Source organism: Tiliqua scincoides, chromosome 4 (genome assembly GCF_035046505.1).
Source record: "Tiliqua scincoides isolate rTilSci1 chromosome 4, rTilSci1.hap2, whole genome shotgun sequence".
Taxonomy (NCBI): Eukaryota; Metazoa; Chordata; class Lepidosauria; order Squamata; family Scincidae; genus Tiliqua; species Tiliqua scincoides.
In genome coordinates, this window is record NC_089824.1 from 219578649 (window position 1) to 219593361 (window position 14713).

Here is a 14713-nt window from a genome sequence, read left to right on the forward strand (position 1 = left end):
GCAGTGAGTAAAGGGCGAAAGCTGAGCTATTCAATCTGTGCATCGGGGCTCCCTCGTGGCCGGCCCCCAGGGGCGTCGTGTGGTAGCCATAGCTACTCAGCTCAGCTGCACGTGCTGCCTCCCTATTTGCTGCTTTTCTGTGGCTGTGGTGGGTGGGGCAGTGTGAAACATGGTGGGGGGAGGTGGAGAGAAGGCTGACTGGGCAGCAGCGGAGGTGCCGCATCTCATCAGCACAGGGTGCACTCCTGGCAGGCTTCAAACTGAAGGAAGAGTAAGTACAGGCAGCACAGCGCTTTCCTCTGCTTGGGAAGGAGGGAGCCCAGCCTGCTCTTAGAGGGGGGGGTGTCCAAATGCTCCAGCCTGCATCCCTCCGTCTTGCCTGGGGGGAAAGGGGTGGCACCTGCATGTTGGGGTGTATGTGTGTGAGCAGCCCCCCGTCTACTTTGGGGTGAGTTGTAATCTTGATCTGTGTGGCTGCAATCCTATTCACACTTTCCTGCGAGTAAGCCCCCTTGACTCAAATGGGTTCTGAGTAGACCTACATAGGCGTGAGGTCTGTGTCAGCTTAACCAAGGATCTTCACCTTCCTCTATTTCCTCCCCCTTCAAACAAGAAAAAAAAGCCGCTCTTGGTTAGTCAAGCTTCATCTCCAAAAATTGATTTTAAAAAATACCTTCCTTTTCAATCATCCCCCTTTTTCCTCTTGCCTCCTTTTGGTGGGGGGCTTCCAATGTTGGCTGCTATTATAAGACAAAAGGCACAAGCCTAGCTAGGTCTACTCAGAAGTAAGTCCTATTGTGTTCATTGGGACTTACGCCCAGGAAAGTGAGGTTAGGATTGCAGCCAAACAGCCTCTGGGTCTCAGTTTCACATCAGTTTGCAATTAGCAGATACACACAAAGCAAAGTCTTCCCCTCCCCCAGCAAATTCATCACTTCTCTCCCCCCTTTCCAGGACCCTCCAGGTGTGCTGCTAGCAAACTCAGGGCACAATCCTAACCAGGTCTACTCAGAAGTAAGTCCCATTGTGTTCAATGGGGCTTACTCTCAGGTAAGTGTGGTTAGGACTGCAGCCTCAGAGTGCTGGCAGCTGTTTTGTTTCTAGTGTAATAATTATAACACCTTCATCCCCATTTTGGGGGTAACTGAGATGAGGTGATGTAAGGGGAAGCTGCGGCCAATGGCCACAAGGATCAGGGGAGCTGCGGGCCGGAAAAGTTCGAGAACCACTGGGTGAGAGGAACAGGGAGACAATCTAGAAAAGAATAATTTTGTGTGGTGGAATGGCAGCCGGGGAAAAGCAACTGGAAAGGTAGCCGGGATGTTCAGAAAGAGCAGCTAAAAGAGGCAGCTGGAAAAGAATGTAGGGTGTAAGAGACAGTTGCTCTGAGGAAAAAGAGCGGCTGAGCAGATTCTTGGGGAGGGTGGAGGTACATGAGAAGCATTCCCTGAAGACCATCTGGAAAGTCCCAATGATGAGCAAAGCTCCTGCAGAATATATGTTGTAAAGTTTATAGTAAAATTATTTAGAAGAAATCCTACTACGTCAGTGTTGTTTGATGGAGGCCAAGTGCTAATCCAACAAGTCCAGTTGCTAAAGAAACTGGCCACAGTAATGCTACCAAACAGGAGGATTTGGGATCTCTTTTGCATGACAGCAAGTGAGCTGAAAACTGGCCACGCCTCTCTGGTCTATGTCTACTGCAGTGGTCTTCAACCTTTTTCGCACTGCGACCCCAATCACTCACTGAAGTGTGAGACTGGGGACCCACCACCAATCCCGCCCTCTCCTAGGACTTGATCTTTTCCCATTCCCTGCCTGTCCCATTTCCCCCTACCTCTTGCATCTTCACAACAGCCCTGTGAGGTAGCAACCTTAGGAGCTGCAGGGCAAGACACCAAGAAGAAGCTGTGCAGGATTATGTCAAGAACTCTGTTTGATAAAGCAGTACCATTATTGGACTGGATTGAGCACAGGCTTTGAAAGTTTGCTGTGACCCCCAAAATGAGGCTTCAAAACTCCACTAGAGTCACAACCCACAGGTTGAAGAACACTGGTCTACTGCAAGTTTGATGATCTTATTGTGGTCTATTGCAAGCCTGAAGCCTCCGATTTTAAGATGCTCACTGTGGCAAAATGTTCTGCCCGTCTGGGCTTCCCCATCAGGTTTTCAATCATATTCCCAATAACTATGCAAAGTCTCTGAGCACAAGTCAGCACGTGTGCAAAAAACAAAAAAATAACACAAGAAACAGGATTGTATTTTACAGCTTCATAATATGTACACAATCTTCACTGCTGGAGAGCCGTGTCAACTAAAATGCTGTGTAGAAATACATGGGAATACCCCTCTGCACACAAATACACAAAGATTTTGTAATAAAAGGTATGGGGATCTGCTGGATTGGTTCATCTAAGAGTTGGAGGGTTTGCCATCTTGAGGTGGGAAGGACTCTGCTTTTCATTCAGAAAAGTAAAAACAGGAAATGCTTTTTTTAAAACCATCTGTACAGATAAAATTTTTCACCCAACACACGTGCGCACTCACACACAAGTTGCCAAAAACATTTGTGCCAACCCCACTGATGTGAAACAAAGGTTTGCAAATACACGTTCACACCTATTTGGTTCAACTGAGACTACACCAAAGTTCCCTGCCAGATGGTGCCTTCAACTCACAGATTTTGTGTGTCCATTCAAGTCCTTCCATGCTGCAGCCAATTCTCTTCTTAAGCATGGAAAACAGTTTCCATTTAAGCTCTTCCACCATGACCCCAACAACTAAACCCCCTTTCTAAGCTCTATTTGGTCACTGTTCTCCAATATTTTGTAAGAAATATTTTCTCTTAGAAAGAAGACAAGCATTCTATATTTTTCAAATTCTGGACAAAAAACATGCAAAAATATTATCTTGTCCTTAATTTCAAATCAGTCCAAAAGGTTAATAAACTCCATCAAGATATTTTGACCGGGGGGGGGGGGGAGCGCTGTATGATATCTACACTGCCAAAACTGGTTTTGTCCACAAGAAACCCAAGTTGTACTCTGTAACAGTTCCCCCACACTTCCCTTCTGATTTCCTTTGCGACACACAGCACCTTGCTAAATTCTAATTCTGGGGACTCTCCACAGAACACCACAATGGTTTGATTGGCCTAAAATCACTTTTAGTACAGAAAGAGACTGCAACAGCACACAGGATATTAAATGGCAAGAACAGTTTTGCTGAAGCAGACAAGCCGAAGATTGACAGACCAGGCTCCCCCTTTTGCCAAATGATTTACAGGGAATCTGGAGTAAAAGCAACCCCAGGAGTTCAGGCATAAGGGTAAAAAAAATATCTGCAAATGAACCTTCTCGAGTTCTTGCTCCAGGACTGCTAAATAAAAGTAGGCGCAGAGAGTAGCTCTCACACAAACGCTCTATCAACCAGCACAATACACAGAGACAATAGGGAAGGTGGGACCCCCCCCCTCACATCTGACCAGAGACCCTCATCTCCTTCTCTCTTTCCTTCAAACTCCTTTACATAAGCTCCAGTCTAAGGAGACACATGCCAATACGTGAGCCGCAAGCTTGGGGGTTGGGTCCCATTGCACTACCCAAAACGAAGCTCAGCCCAGCCTGTGAACTAGAAAGTGTTCTTGATCTTGGCTGCCACCAGCACGAGGATTTCACCGATCTTCCGCTGCCAATTGCTGATGTCCTTCGAGACCTCGCACCATAGCTCTCCGTGGCGGGGCTCTGCATTTTCACAGCGCTTCCTCACCTCCTCCTGCTGCTCCTACGTGAAGAGGAGGGAATGGCACAGGGATTACTGCAACCCCATGGTTCTAGAAGCATTCCTATCAAGACTAAGAAAAGCACAAGCTCCTTCAAAAGCCCTCCCCACACTACGCCGTCCCCCCATCCCACTTCACATTTCCCCCTTTTCAGGCCAGGAAGGAAAAGGCCAACTCACCCTTTCCTGATACCACCTGTGCCCACCCACTTGCCAAGCTGGCACATCCAATGTGGCTCACTGGCATACTGTAACCCTGGGGTCCCACCAACCCTCCACCAAAGAACTTGTGGAGGGCCTCAACTGAGTGTTATAAAGCAAGATTTGCATGAATCAAAGTCTAGTTGCCATCTATGGTACACAGACCTCAAATAGTAAGAAAAAGCTTCTGCCAGAAATCGGAGAACTGCTGACCAGCTGAATGGCAGAGGCTTCAATATGCTATGGGGATGGCAGCAACTGCTCAAGCACAAGGTTCCTTCTTGGTGAAGAAAAGGAGACAGCAGTGACAGGAGCTTTAAAAGGGTTCCAGGGAAGTAGGTCAAGAAAGTAGCATATCCCTGCTGCCACTAAAGTTTCCCAAATCAGTGAGGCCTCCTTTGATAGTTCCATTAAGTCAGCAGATTCCTCGGCCCCCTTTCAAGTTACCTCCGTGCCATGCTGAAGTTCAAATTTGTAGAAAAAAGCCCAGGCATCTCCCAGGTCAGAATCTATTTTCACTGTCCGATGAAACCACTCCCGTGCTTTGGTTATTTTCCGCTCGCTCCAAAACAACCTGGGGAAGTGAATGGTTGAGAGTGAGAAGATGGGCTCTACTACTGGAGTTGGCCTTTCTGTTAAGATAGTGAGCAATCTGAATAGCTGTCATGACAGGAAGTCGTTGATGTCTCAGCTCTCCAAATGTAAGGGAAGCAACTGCTGGAACCAGCACTTTTGCCCTTTGTAAGATGAGCTGCAGAAGTTAAAACAGGTTGTGTCTACCTTGGTGTCCAGATAGCATCCACCTCAGAGTCCTCAAGGAACTCAGATGTGAAACTGCAGATCTTCTCACAAAAATATGTACAGTAACCTGTCTTTAAAATCAGCTCTGTGCCAGAGAACTGGAAGGCAGCCAACATTAACACTGATGTTTAAAAAAAGATCCTCAGCGATCTAGGGAATTGCAAGCCAGTCAGCTTAACATCTGTTCTGGTAGCCTGTTAATTAAGGACAAACCTAGGATAATTCTAGAAGAGAGAGCCTGGCTGAAAGAAAAACAGCATGACTTCTGTAAAGGCAAGTTCTGGCTCACTAATCTTCTAGAGTTCTTTGAGAGTGTCAGCAGGCACATGGATAGAGGCCCTTCAGCTGACACTGTACACTTGGCTTTGCTAAAAGGTTTTGACAAAGCCCCTCACCACAGGTGCTTGAGTAACCTTCGCAACCATGAGACAAAAGGGCAAGACTTTTAACGGAGTGCTAGCTAGTTAAAGAACAGGAAGCAGAGAATGGGAATAAATGAAGTGGGGTGGCCACTTGACCACCATTTCCGATTCTGTCTGAGAGAACTCTAATAAGCCAGCTTCCAAAGAACCCCAGGAATCCTCAGAACACAGTTTCAAAACGACTGCAGTACCTGCTAATACTGGACAAGTCAACAGGCCAACATCCTGATCCTATCGTGAAGGGTTACGAAACTGCATTATGAGTGAAGATGAAAATCAGCAAATGACATAGCACTACCTGGCAGACTCCCACATATATAATATGAGATTTGATTATTGAAAATTGTTCTGAAATACCTTCATCTGTATTAAAGATGACTCTTAATGGTGTATGTGCTTTTATAATCTGCCCCAAGCCTTAGGAGTGGGAAACATTTTGTCTTGGGACAATAGCATGGAAAAGAAGAGAGGCAGATGGACACAGATTCATCGGGGTAAGTGGTAAGGTGGGTAGGCTGTGCAGACTACACAAATCTCAACTGCTGCTGGTATAAACTTTACCACACTCCTAATCTCTCAGCATTTAGCACACTGAACTAAAAGGACCAGAGGATCAATCTTTTCTTACAGAACAAAAACTGAACAGCTCAAGATTCAGGACTCAGGACAATGCATCAAACTTTGCAGCCTGCCTTGTGGGAATTATACAGCTTCTTTTGGACATGGAAGTACTGTTACTCACTTGGCCACAGCCAGGAGGACGTGGGGATCATGCTCACACTTCTTCAGAGCATCCACACTCTTGGTCTTCCGCTGGGGTCTGGCCTCTAAGAAGATAGCTTCAGACCACAAGATCCCTAAAAGTAAAAAAATCATGAAGGTCAGCCTTGATCAAGGACTGCGTTAGCAATGCATATAAAACAGCAGGCATCATCACTGCCAAGCCAAATTTCTTCCTAGGAAACAACCCTTCTCTTTCAGTCCAGGCACTTCTGCATGCTATAGCTGTGGCACCAGAAGCTTCATCTTCAAGAGGTGATCTCATGGCCAAGAGAAGAAACACTGGGAAGAAAGGAGCTGTGGAAAGACAAGGGGCAAAGAGAACTAGAGCATAGCAGTCAAGCAAAGGAATGGGTGAGGGCAAGAAGACAGAACCCAAAAAGAAGCCAGGGGAGGAGGGAGAAGGCTGGAGGAGGAGGGCGGTGGAAAGGGAAGCTTGGGAATGGGCAGAGAAGCAGGAAGGAAAATCACCGGGGGGGCCCTTGGGCAGACTCTTGGGATTGGGAATAATACCAACTCCCCCACCCTGACACCAGCCTCTACTTGGATACCAACCCCCTTGGGCTGGCTGCAGTCATTGTGTCCAGGCTGCAAACAGGGATCAATCTAAGGCAGGGCTTTTCAGACTGGGGCATCAAGACACTCCAGCCTCTGGGCCCTGGCCACTTTCACCTTAAGGGGTGGGGGCAGCCTGGAGGCAGGGAGGAGGCAGCGGTTCGATCCCCAGGATCGCACCGCTCGGGGGGGGGGGGGCCACAGGGGCTTGGTTACACTTACCCGAGCCTCCTGCAGCCTCCCGGGGGTGCAGGGAGCCCTGCACCACCTTCTGCAGGGTCCCCGCAGCTTTGAAAGCGAAAGCGAAGCGATCGCGCTCTGACTCCGCTAAAGCGGAAGTGGAGCACGACCACTCCACTTTCACTTCTTAAGCTGCGGGGAGCCCTGCAGAAGGTCGTGCAGGGCTCCCCTCACCCCCAGGAGGCTGCAGGAGGCTCTGGTAAGCGGACCCAAGTCCCTGCGGCCCCCCTGAGCGGCACAATTCCGGGGATTGTGCCATTGCCTCCCCCCCACCCCTGCAAGAATTTAGAGCAGCTCAAACTCTCCCTGAGAGTTTGAAAACTGCTGATCTAAGGAACAGCAGGAAGGAAGGAAGGAAGGAAGGTACTCTGCACCTGTCGGCAAGTTGCTATGCCTTCACCCCTTCCCCTACCCTCTGTGTAACTCCCCTCCCCGTAATAAACATCATTTGGTAGCAACTGTTGCCTCTGCCACCTTTTCTATATTACGTGGCAGCTGGCTGGGTATATTTTATGTTACCTGCTTGAGCACCCATGCCAGTGAGGGAATGGTGGGATAAAAATATTATAAAATGAATAAATAAACTCCCCCCCCCCCTTGGGGGCCCTGAATACATCCATCCCATCCTATTATTATGCAGAACTGCCTTTGTGGGGCAGGGAAGAGGGGGAACAATTGCCCATACACAATAAAACTACATATAAAACAGCCTGTCAAGGAACACCAGAAGATATTAAAGCAATATATAAAGAGAGAGAGCATGGCATGGGGGGGGGGCAATCAAGTAATAAAGAACCACAACACAGCACACACCATTAACAGCAGGAACAAAGTAAAAAAATAAGTAAAAAGGCAGCAGAAATGTTAAAACATGGTAAAAAAGCAACAGTAAACAATAAAATTGTTAACAGTAAAAATAGCAGCACAGCTGGGAATACACAGTGGGGGAGAACAAATACCAAGGTAAAAATGCCAACCGAAAAAGAAAAATTAATGCCCACGCTGAAGCACCAGGGAGCGGGCAGTTCTCAAATCAGACGGGGGGGGGGGGATTCCATAGCTGCCCACAGACTTTCAGAGGCCAGAAAGAAAATCTGCTAGGAAAAAGCACAAAGCCTTCTTCACCTGTGCATCAAAAGATCTCCAAGCTTCTAAAGAACAAACAAATATATTGCAGCATAAGATCTTTGTGGACCATAAAAGCACACCTTGTTCAACTCAAGTATATGCATACCAGGTATACAAGGAAGAAACATTTGGTGGATTTGGAAAAAATCCAAGGGATTCACCACAAGGACACACAGTGATTTTAAGATTAGGAAATATTAGCTATGCAGGGGACCACACAGTGTTTGCACAATGCACCTGTTCTGAAGGATATCCCCAAGAAGGACTTCTAATTCCTTCGCTGAGAAGCTATATTTCTATGTGTTCGGGTTTGCTACCTGGACGTACAATTCTGCCTCACAACAAGCCAAATGTTCTGGTCTGTGTACAATTCACACTCCATAAGATCACCGCAGCCTGCCCACTTGCTGTACCATTTGATGTGGTTCATACTTCCTATTTCTGACACATCACCGTAACACTCTCGGCTAATGTCCAAAGTTCGCAATTCTGGATTGCCAAAAGTCTACTTAATTTTGGGAATAAATTAGGGTTCGTTCACATCATACAGAACAGAAGGAATTACTGGCTTTTGGGTATATCTACGGCAGGCAGGCATCCTGTGAGCAGAACTTGCACAGTGGGAATTGCAGGCATATCCTACTTTCCTAAGATACAGGCTGCCATCTGACCAAAGATGTGAGGAGGAACTTTTACTTTTCTAAAAATGAAGCAGTTAGAACTGAAGCTCAATTATGCAGGCAAAAGGAACACCACATCTCTTACCAGAATTGGGACACTCTTGCAGTGCTTTGGCCATCAGGGTGTTTGCAATGTTCTTCAGTCCTGCTCTGTATTCTAACCTCACTGACTCCAGCCTGAAAGAGAGAACACCACACTGAAGATGGCTCAAAAGCAGCAGTGAGAGCCCACCAAAACAAGCACCAAAAGGTTCTGAAAGTCTGTAAAATTCTCAGCTCACCAGAGGTCTTGGTTTTTGGGGTTCTTCAAACGAGACTTCTCCAAGATGGCTCTGGCTCGGGTGAGCTGGCCAACCTTTTCTTCCAGCCTGGACAGCAACAGCCAAAGGGGTATGGAACTGGGGCATTTCTTCAACTGTGAGAAAACAAAAGCTTACTAAAGTTATGGGGTTGGGGGGGGGGAGGGCAAGTGCATAGCTGCAAAACTTCATCAAGATTGCAGGCACAGAATTCCTTCCACTGCGAGCATGATCATCATTCATTACTGCATTAGCTGAACGGGTTCCCACTTTGTTTCCTTGCCAATTCAAAGTGCTGGTTGCTCTCCTTGAAGACCAGAATGGTTTGGGACCAGGTGGCATGAAGGCCTGTCTCCTCCCACATGAGCCTGCCTGTCTCTTCAGGTTACCGGGGAGGCTGTGTCCCATATCCTGTCACCATTAGAGATTTGGGTGGTAGAGATCTTTCCTAGCAACAGCCCCGAGTCTTCGGCTCTCTCTGCCCTGGGAGATCCAATTGGTCCCCTTCCCAATGTGCTTTAGAAACCAGGCAAAGATTTAGCTAGCTTTTAATTACTGCTTCACCCAATTTGTGTTTTTTGACATTTTTATACTGCCACCTGACCCTGGTGTTGGTTTTAGACTCGCTTAAACATATCATATGGTTGCTTTTAAATTATGTTGTTGCTTGCTGCACTGAAAGGCAAGATATGAATAAATATTCTTAAATGAAATACATCTCCTGGCCACCAGGGAAGGAAGGACAGACAAAACATGCACGTTCCTTGGTCATTTTTTCCCCACTGGAGTCCAAGTACAAAGACGCATAGTTGATCATCAGGTAGTTTGGCTGCCCCAGTCACTTGTCCAGAAAACGTCATTCATCTTTGTAGAAGAGAACTGTACAAGCTAAACTTCTAATGCCATAAAAATTGTTGATGCAGCTAGTATGTTTTTGGCACTTCTCTGCAAGGCCGATGACACAGCTTGAGCCAATAGTCTGACCTTCACAGCTCTCTTCTGTTCTCTATAGTAACAATGGACTGCAGAGACATTTACAAGGTACTGAAGTTGCTCTGAGGTGGCCTCAAAAAAAGAAGGGGGGGAAGACAATGACAGGAATGGGGTTGAGATTACTGTTATCATTGGAGAACCCCTGCCAGAAATGGGAGGAGGGAAGGAGTCTGTGGGCACATCCATTTGCGTTGATAAGGGATCAACTCCACCAGCAGCATCAGCAGTGCTCCTTCTGGGTCAAAGAAAATATTGTGTTTTACCCAGAAGCCTCTAAAGACACACATCATCTTATCGTGTTGTTCCAGAGGTCTTCTGGGTAAAACCACCAGAGGCTGATTACTGGTGGCCAGCAGTAGGAGTGGTAGTGAGTTCTGCCCTCCCATCACCAAAAATGCTGCTCCCCAATTTTGTCGAGCATTTGCCAAATGCTGATAAGTGAAGGGTTCTCTCCCTACCCCTTGATTGTAGGCTTCTCTGGCTTTTTCTATCAGCTCCTCCTGCTCCTCTATCTGCCCTTTCATCATCCACAGCTTGGGGAAGTCCTCATAGTGCTTGAGGGCTTCCTCACAGAGTTCCTGAGCCGCCGCAATGTTCCCGAGCACCCACTCCAGTTTGACAGACTTCATGAAGACCTGTAAAGACACAAGGGACGTGTTTATCCCAAGGACCATGTGAATTCCAAGCCAAGAATGCTCAGCTCACAAGACCTTTCCTGTTAAACTTTTGTGTGCCTCATAATACAGTCTTGCTGTTGATAGGAGTGGATTTAAATGCTTTAAATTATTTAATTTTAAATATACTTCAGAGAGGTGAGGTAGGAACATTTCAGCATACAGAACAGTGGGCAGAGAGGCATTTTGCTCCTTTATGAAAAATGCTCAAAAATAATCTGCTTCACAAAGGGGATTACGAGGCAGGGTATAAATGGTTTAAATAAACAACAAGTGATTGAATACAGATCTGACCACATGAGACATCATCACAATAATACCTCACTGCTTACAGAATATCAACCTGCTGCGACCTTCTCTTGTCAATAAGGATTACATAAATCCTTGTTGCAAACATGAAAACTGACAACAACACATTCACCTTACGGCAAAGAAATACATTTTCAAGGCAAGCAATCAAATCTCTGGAGTTTCTGAAGAGCTTGATTCACTTCCTCACTGAATGCTCTGAAGTTCTGCAGAAAATATTCTGTTTGGCAATGGCAGTGGTTGGTTCTGTGCTCATCAGGAGCTGAAACATGCTTTCAGCTGCCCCATTTCCTTCCCCACAACATCCAAATCACTGTTTAAGCCATTTCTGTCCAACGTTACATATATGCAACAGGGATCAAATGTATACACCTGCAGACTGGGCAAAAACAGGCTACGTACAAAATCAGTGTAATACCAGGGTAAGTGTGTGCTTTCTTACTTTTCCCCCTATGTCTATCCAAGCTGTGCACCTAATTCAGTAGCAGCTCCTACCTAACCCTTAGGCAAAGGAGTATTTATGGTGTCTGCTCTCCCTTCCACCAATCAAAGCAAAACTCTAATGACTGGTAAAGGGTGAAGATCCACAGCTCCACGATGGAGGATGTTATTTGCAGGTATAATGCACAATACCCCCAATTCAAGGAACTTTTGAGTATGGGGCTGGGAAAGACCCCTTGACTGAGACCTTGGAGAACTGCTGCTAGGCTGAGAACTAAACTGCATAGACCACTGGGTCTCGGCATAAAGGAGGCTCCTATGCTCACTGGAGTCTGGGTGGCAGGAGTTTCAATGTGAAAGAATTCCCAGATCTACAAGCAACTTACCCTGGCTGTTGGGGCACTGCTACGAGCCTTGGCCAACAACCTCCTTGCCCTTTCATATTCATTGTTTTCAGATTCCAGCTTCACGGCAGCCAGCCAAATCTCTTCACTGTTGGGGTTGGCCTAGAGAGCCCAAGAAGAAATATGCACATGAAAGCAGCACCAAGTTTAGGGCCGGTGCATTTTAAATTGCTTAAATCAATTGTCTGCCACAAGACACCCTTTCTGGTTCTGCTCCATTCCAGGCAGCACTGCATACTCACTGAGAACATTCCAGACAGCACAATCTGCTCTGACCACTTGACACAGGAGTGGAGGCTCCGTTTGTCCCTACTCCACTCTGGTATTCATACTGACCCCAGGAGAATTTTCTGAATCACTACTAGGACAGTTTGGCCAATTGTTATGACTTGTTAAAATTATTTGCCTTCTGTCTAAGTGCATCATATTCAGAGTTGCAAAATTGACAATGGGCACACAAACAGAATAAAATGTTTTGCAAGCCCTCTTGTTTCACCTGCTCTCACTTCCTCTCTTGCAACCGTCAAAGCAAACTGTTGGCTCTATCCAAGCACCTTGGTCATATGTGAAAGGGATGAAAAAGCCATTGTTTTCATTCCAGACTATGCTTATCCAGTATCTTGGAAGATCCCCTCAGACTAATGGTATTTGAGGAGCTCAGGTGATTGTTACCCAAAGACCAGTCTTCATAAAAAACTTTGATCTTTGACAAGTATCCTAAAACTGCTCTCCCTATCAAGAGGTTCTTGATTAACGTTTCTGAAACAGGAAAACAGATACTCAGAATGACTATGCATTGATTTTTCCAAGAAGCTTTTGGGAGCAAAAATGTTACATGAAGAAAAATATGAGGATAAATAGAAGCATTTATACACAAGATTAAATTGTGGGTTGTAATGATTAGGAAGATTCAGCTTAGGGGGTCCCACTACATTTTGTTGCTGTTGAGAAAGATCAGATTGTCCAAGGAATCTTGTAGCATCTTATCTTGCAAGATGCTTGCTCACCTGGAAAGCCAAAGCTAAAATGCTTCTTGCAGCAGGTACATCTCCAGCAAGCCATTTCGATTTGGCTCCCATGAGCCAAAGAACTTCGGCTTTGGGGCAGTGAGCCACAGCCCTTTGCAGGAGAGCCTCCAAGGATTCCCTGCAAGAAGAGAAGAGTGCCAGTGACAAGGAAAACTGGGCTTCTGGACCAGTTGAATGCTGTTCCCACTGCAAAGTCCCTACCATAACCTCTGATCAATTACTTCATGAAGGAGATGTAGGAAATTCTATGCCACTACCCACTTTGCTGGTCACCCCCAAACATGGAAACCAGTTTATGGAAAGGACTGCACAAAGTGATTTGTTAGGTGCAGAAACACAAATAGGAACCACTGTACATCTTGCATATCCTGGAAGATGATTTTCACATGAACCACAAGGGAGCTTTCAGACCATGGAGCAAAGTGACCTCCCCCATCACTACTCAAATTCCCATGTATCATTCCAGGAGACTAGCCAAAGGGTATTTCAAAGATTCTTCTCATTTTTCATTAACTATAATGAACATACTGTATTCATTATGTGGGAAGGACATATGCATAATTTTAAAAATGATATGTTGCAAGCAGCCTTCAGTCATACATGAAATGTTTGATTTCACACATAAACGCCCTCAATCCACAGGAATCCTGTGGCCACTCAAAGTAGATTGTTCTGGGACCCACAAATATCCTCTTTACTAGCCAAGCCACCGTGTGCCACTGTGAGATAAAGGAAGCTAGACTAGATGGGCCTTTGGCCTGATCCAGCAGGGCTGTTCTTATGTTCAAGCACTGATCTGTCTTCCCCAACACCCTCCCTCCATTCCCCAAACCACCACACACTGTCCCCCACGCCAAACTGTCTCCCAGATACCATATTCTCATGCACCAAGGTTTCCTCAAAACACACTCCAAACACCCCCTATCCTAAACTCCAGTAATTTGTAAGTCATTATTTATTTCAGGGGGAATATCCCAAAAATGGATCGTAGCACTGAAGAGTGCCATTCTCTTTCTGCTCAACAATTGCAACCTGCCACCTTCACACACACACTCACACACACAGAGAGAGTTAAGGGGAAAGGCTTACCAAACGGATGGCAGTGTTCTGCCATAAGCCTCAGTCCCTGCACAATAAAGTTTAGTCCCAATGTTCCCCAACTCTTGCCAGCAGCTGTTCAAAAGACAGACATGGTTTTCCCCTCCTCCCTAACAATCCAACTCTCTTGCCATAGACAGGTTCCTCATTTTGGCATTCACCCAGACATGGGGCTTCATTTGTGTCCCAGCAAACTCCAACCAGAACCTGTTTCTCATCATCAAGGTTAAAAAAAAGTTACTAACGAGCATGATTCCCCCCCACCCCCCGCCCAGGGTTTTGTGCCAGCTCAACTCTCCAAAGCAGCTCAGAAATTCTTTAGGAGTTCCCCCCCCCCCGCCCCACATCAGCCTTAGGAAGACAACACAGAGGAAATGGATAAAGAATTTGGAGGTTTCCCTTTCGTAGTATGAAAACTTTGCTACCCAGAGCCCAATTTTCACAGAAAGTCACATGATTCCATTCACTAACTATAGCTACTGAGTTATGTTTGGCATTCTAGGAAGGAGTTTCACCCACCTGCTTTGCTTTTTGGTCGTCGTCCGTCCCCCCCCAGTGCTAACACTGGGAACGGAAGTGGGAGGGGGAATAATGCTTGCCTGAAAATATTAGGGTCAAAGGGAGAGGACGTACAAGAACATAAGAACAGCCCCACTGGATCAGGCCACAGGCCCATCTAGTCCAGCTTCCTGTATCTCACAGCAGCCCACCAAATGCCCCAGGGAGCACACCAGATAACAAGAGACCTCATCCTGGTGCCCTTCCTTGCATCTGGCATTCTGACATAGCCCATTTCTAAAATCAGGAGGTTGCACATACACATCATGGCTTGTAACTCGTAATGGATTTTTCCTCCAGAAACTTGTCCAATCCCCTTTT

General features: G+C 46.3%; 1 protein-coding gene across 1 annotated transcript in view; it reads right to left on the bottom strand.

Annotated features, from left to right (window-relative positions):
• Positions 1-2240: 2240 nt before the first annotated feature.
• PRPF6 (pre-mRNA processing factor 6) overlaps positions 2241-14713 on the bottom strand; it is a 37275-nt gene continuing 24802 nt past the window's right edge. Inside the window, exons 14-21 of the mRNA XM_066624358.1 lie at positions 12716-12854; positions 11691-11810; positions 10339-10515; positions 8870-9003; positions 8674-8765; positions 5948-6062; positions 4430-4556; positions 2241-3784 (exon numbers count right to left, since the gene is read on the bottom strand). Of these exons, the coding sequence (XP_066480455.1) occupies positions 3632-3784; positions 4430-4556; positions 5948-6062; positions 8674-8765; positions 8870-9003; positions 10339-10515; positions 11691-11810; positions 12716-12854 (1057 nt within the window). The 3' untranslated portion in view covers positions 2241-3631. The remainder of the gene's footprint in view (positions 3785-4429; positions 4557-5947; positions 6063-8673; positions 8766-8869; positions 9004-10338; positions 10516-11690; positions 11811-12715; positions 12855-14713) is intronic.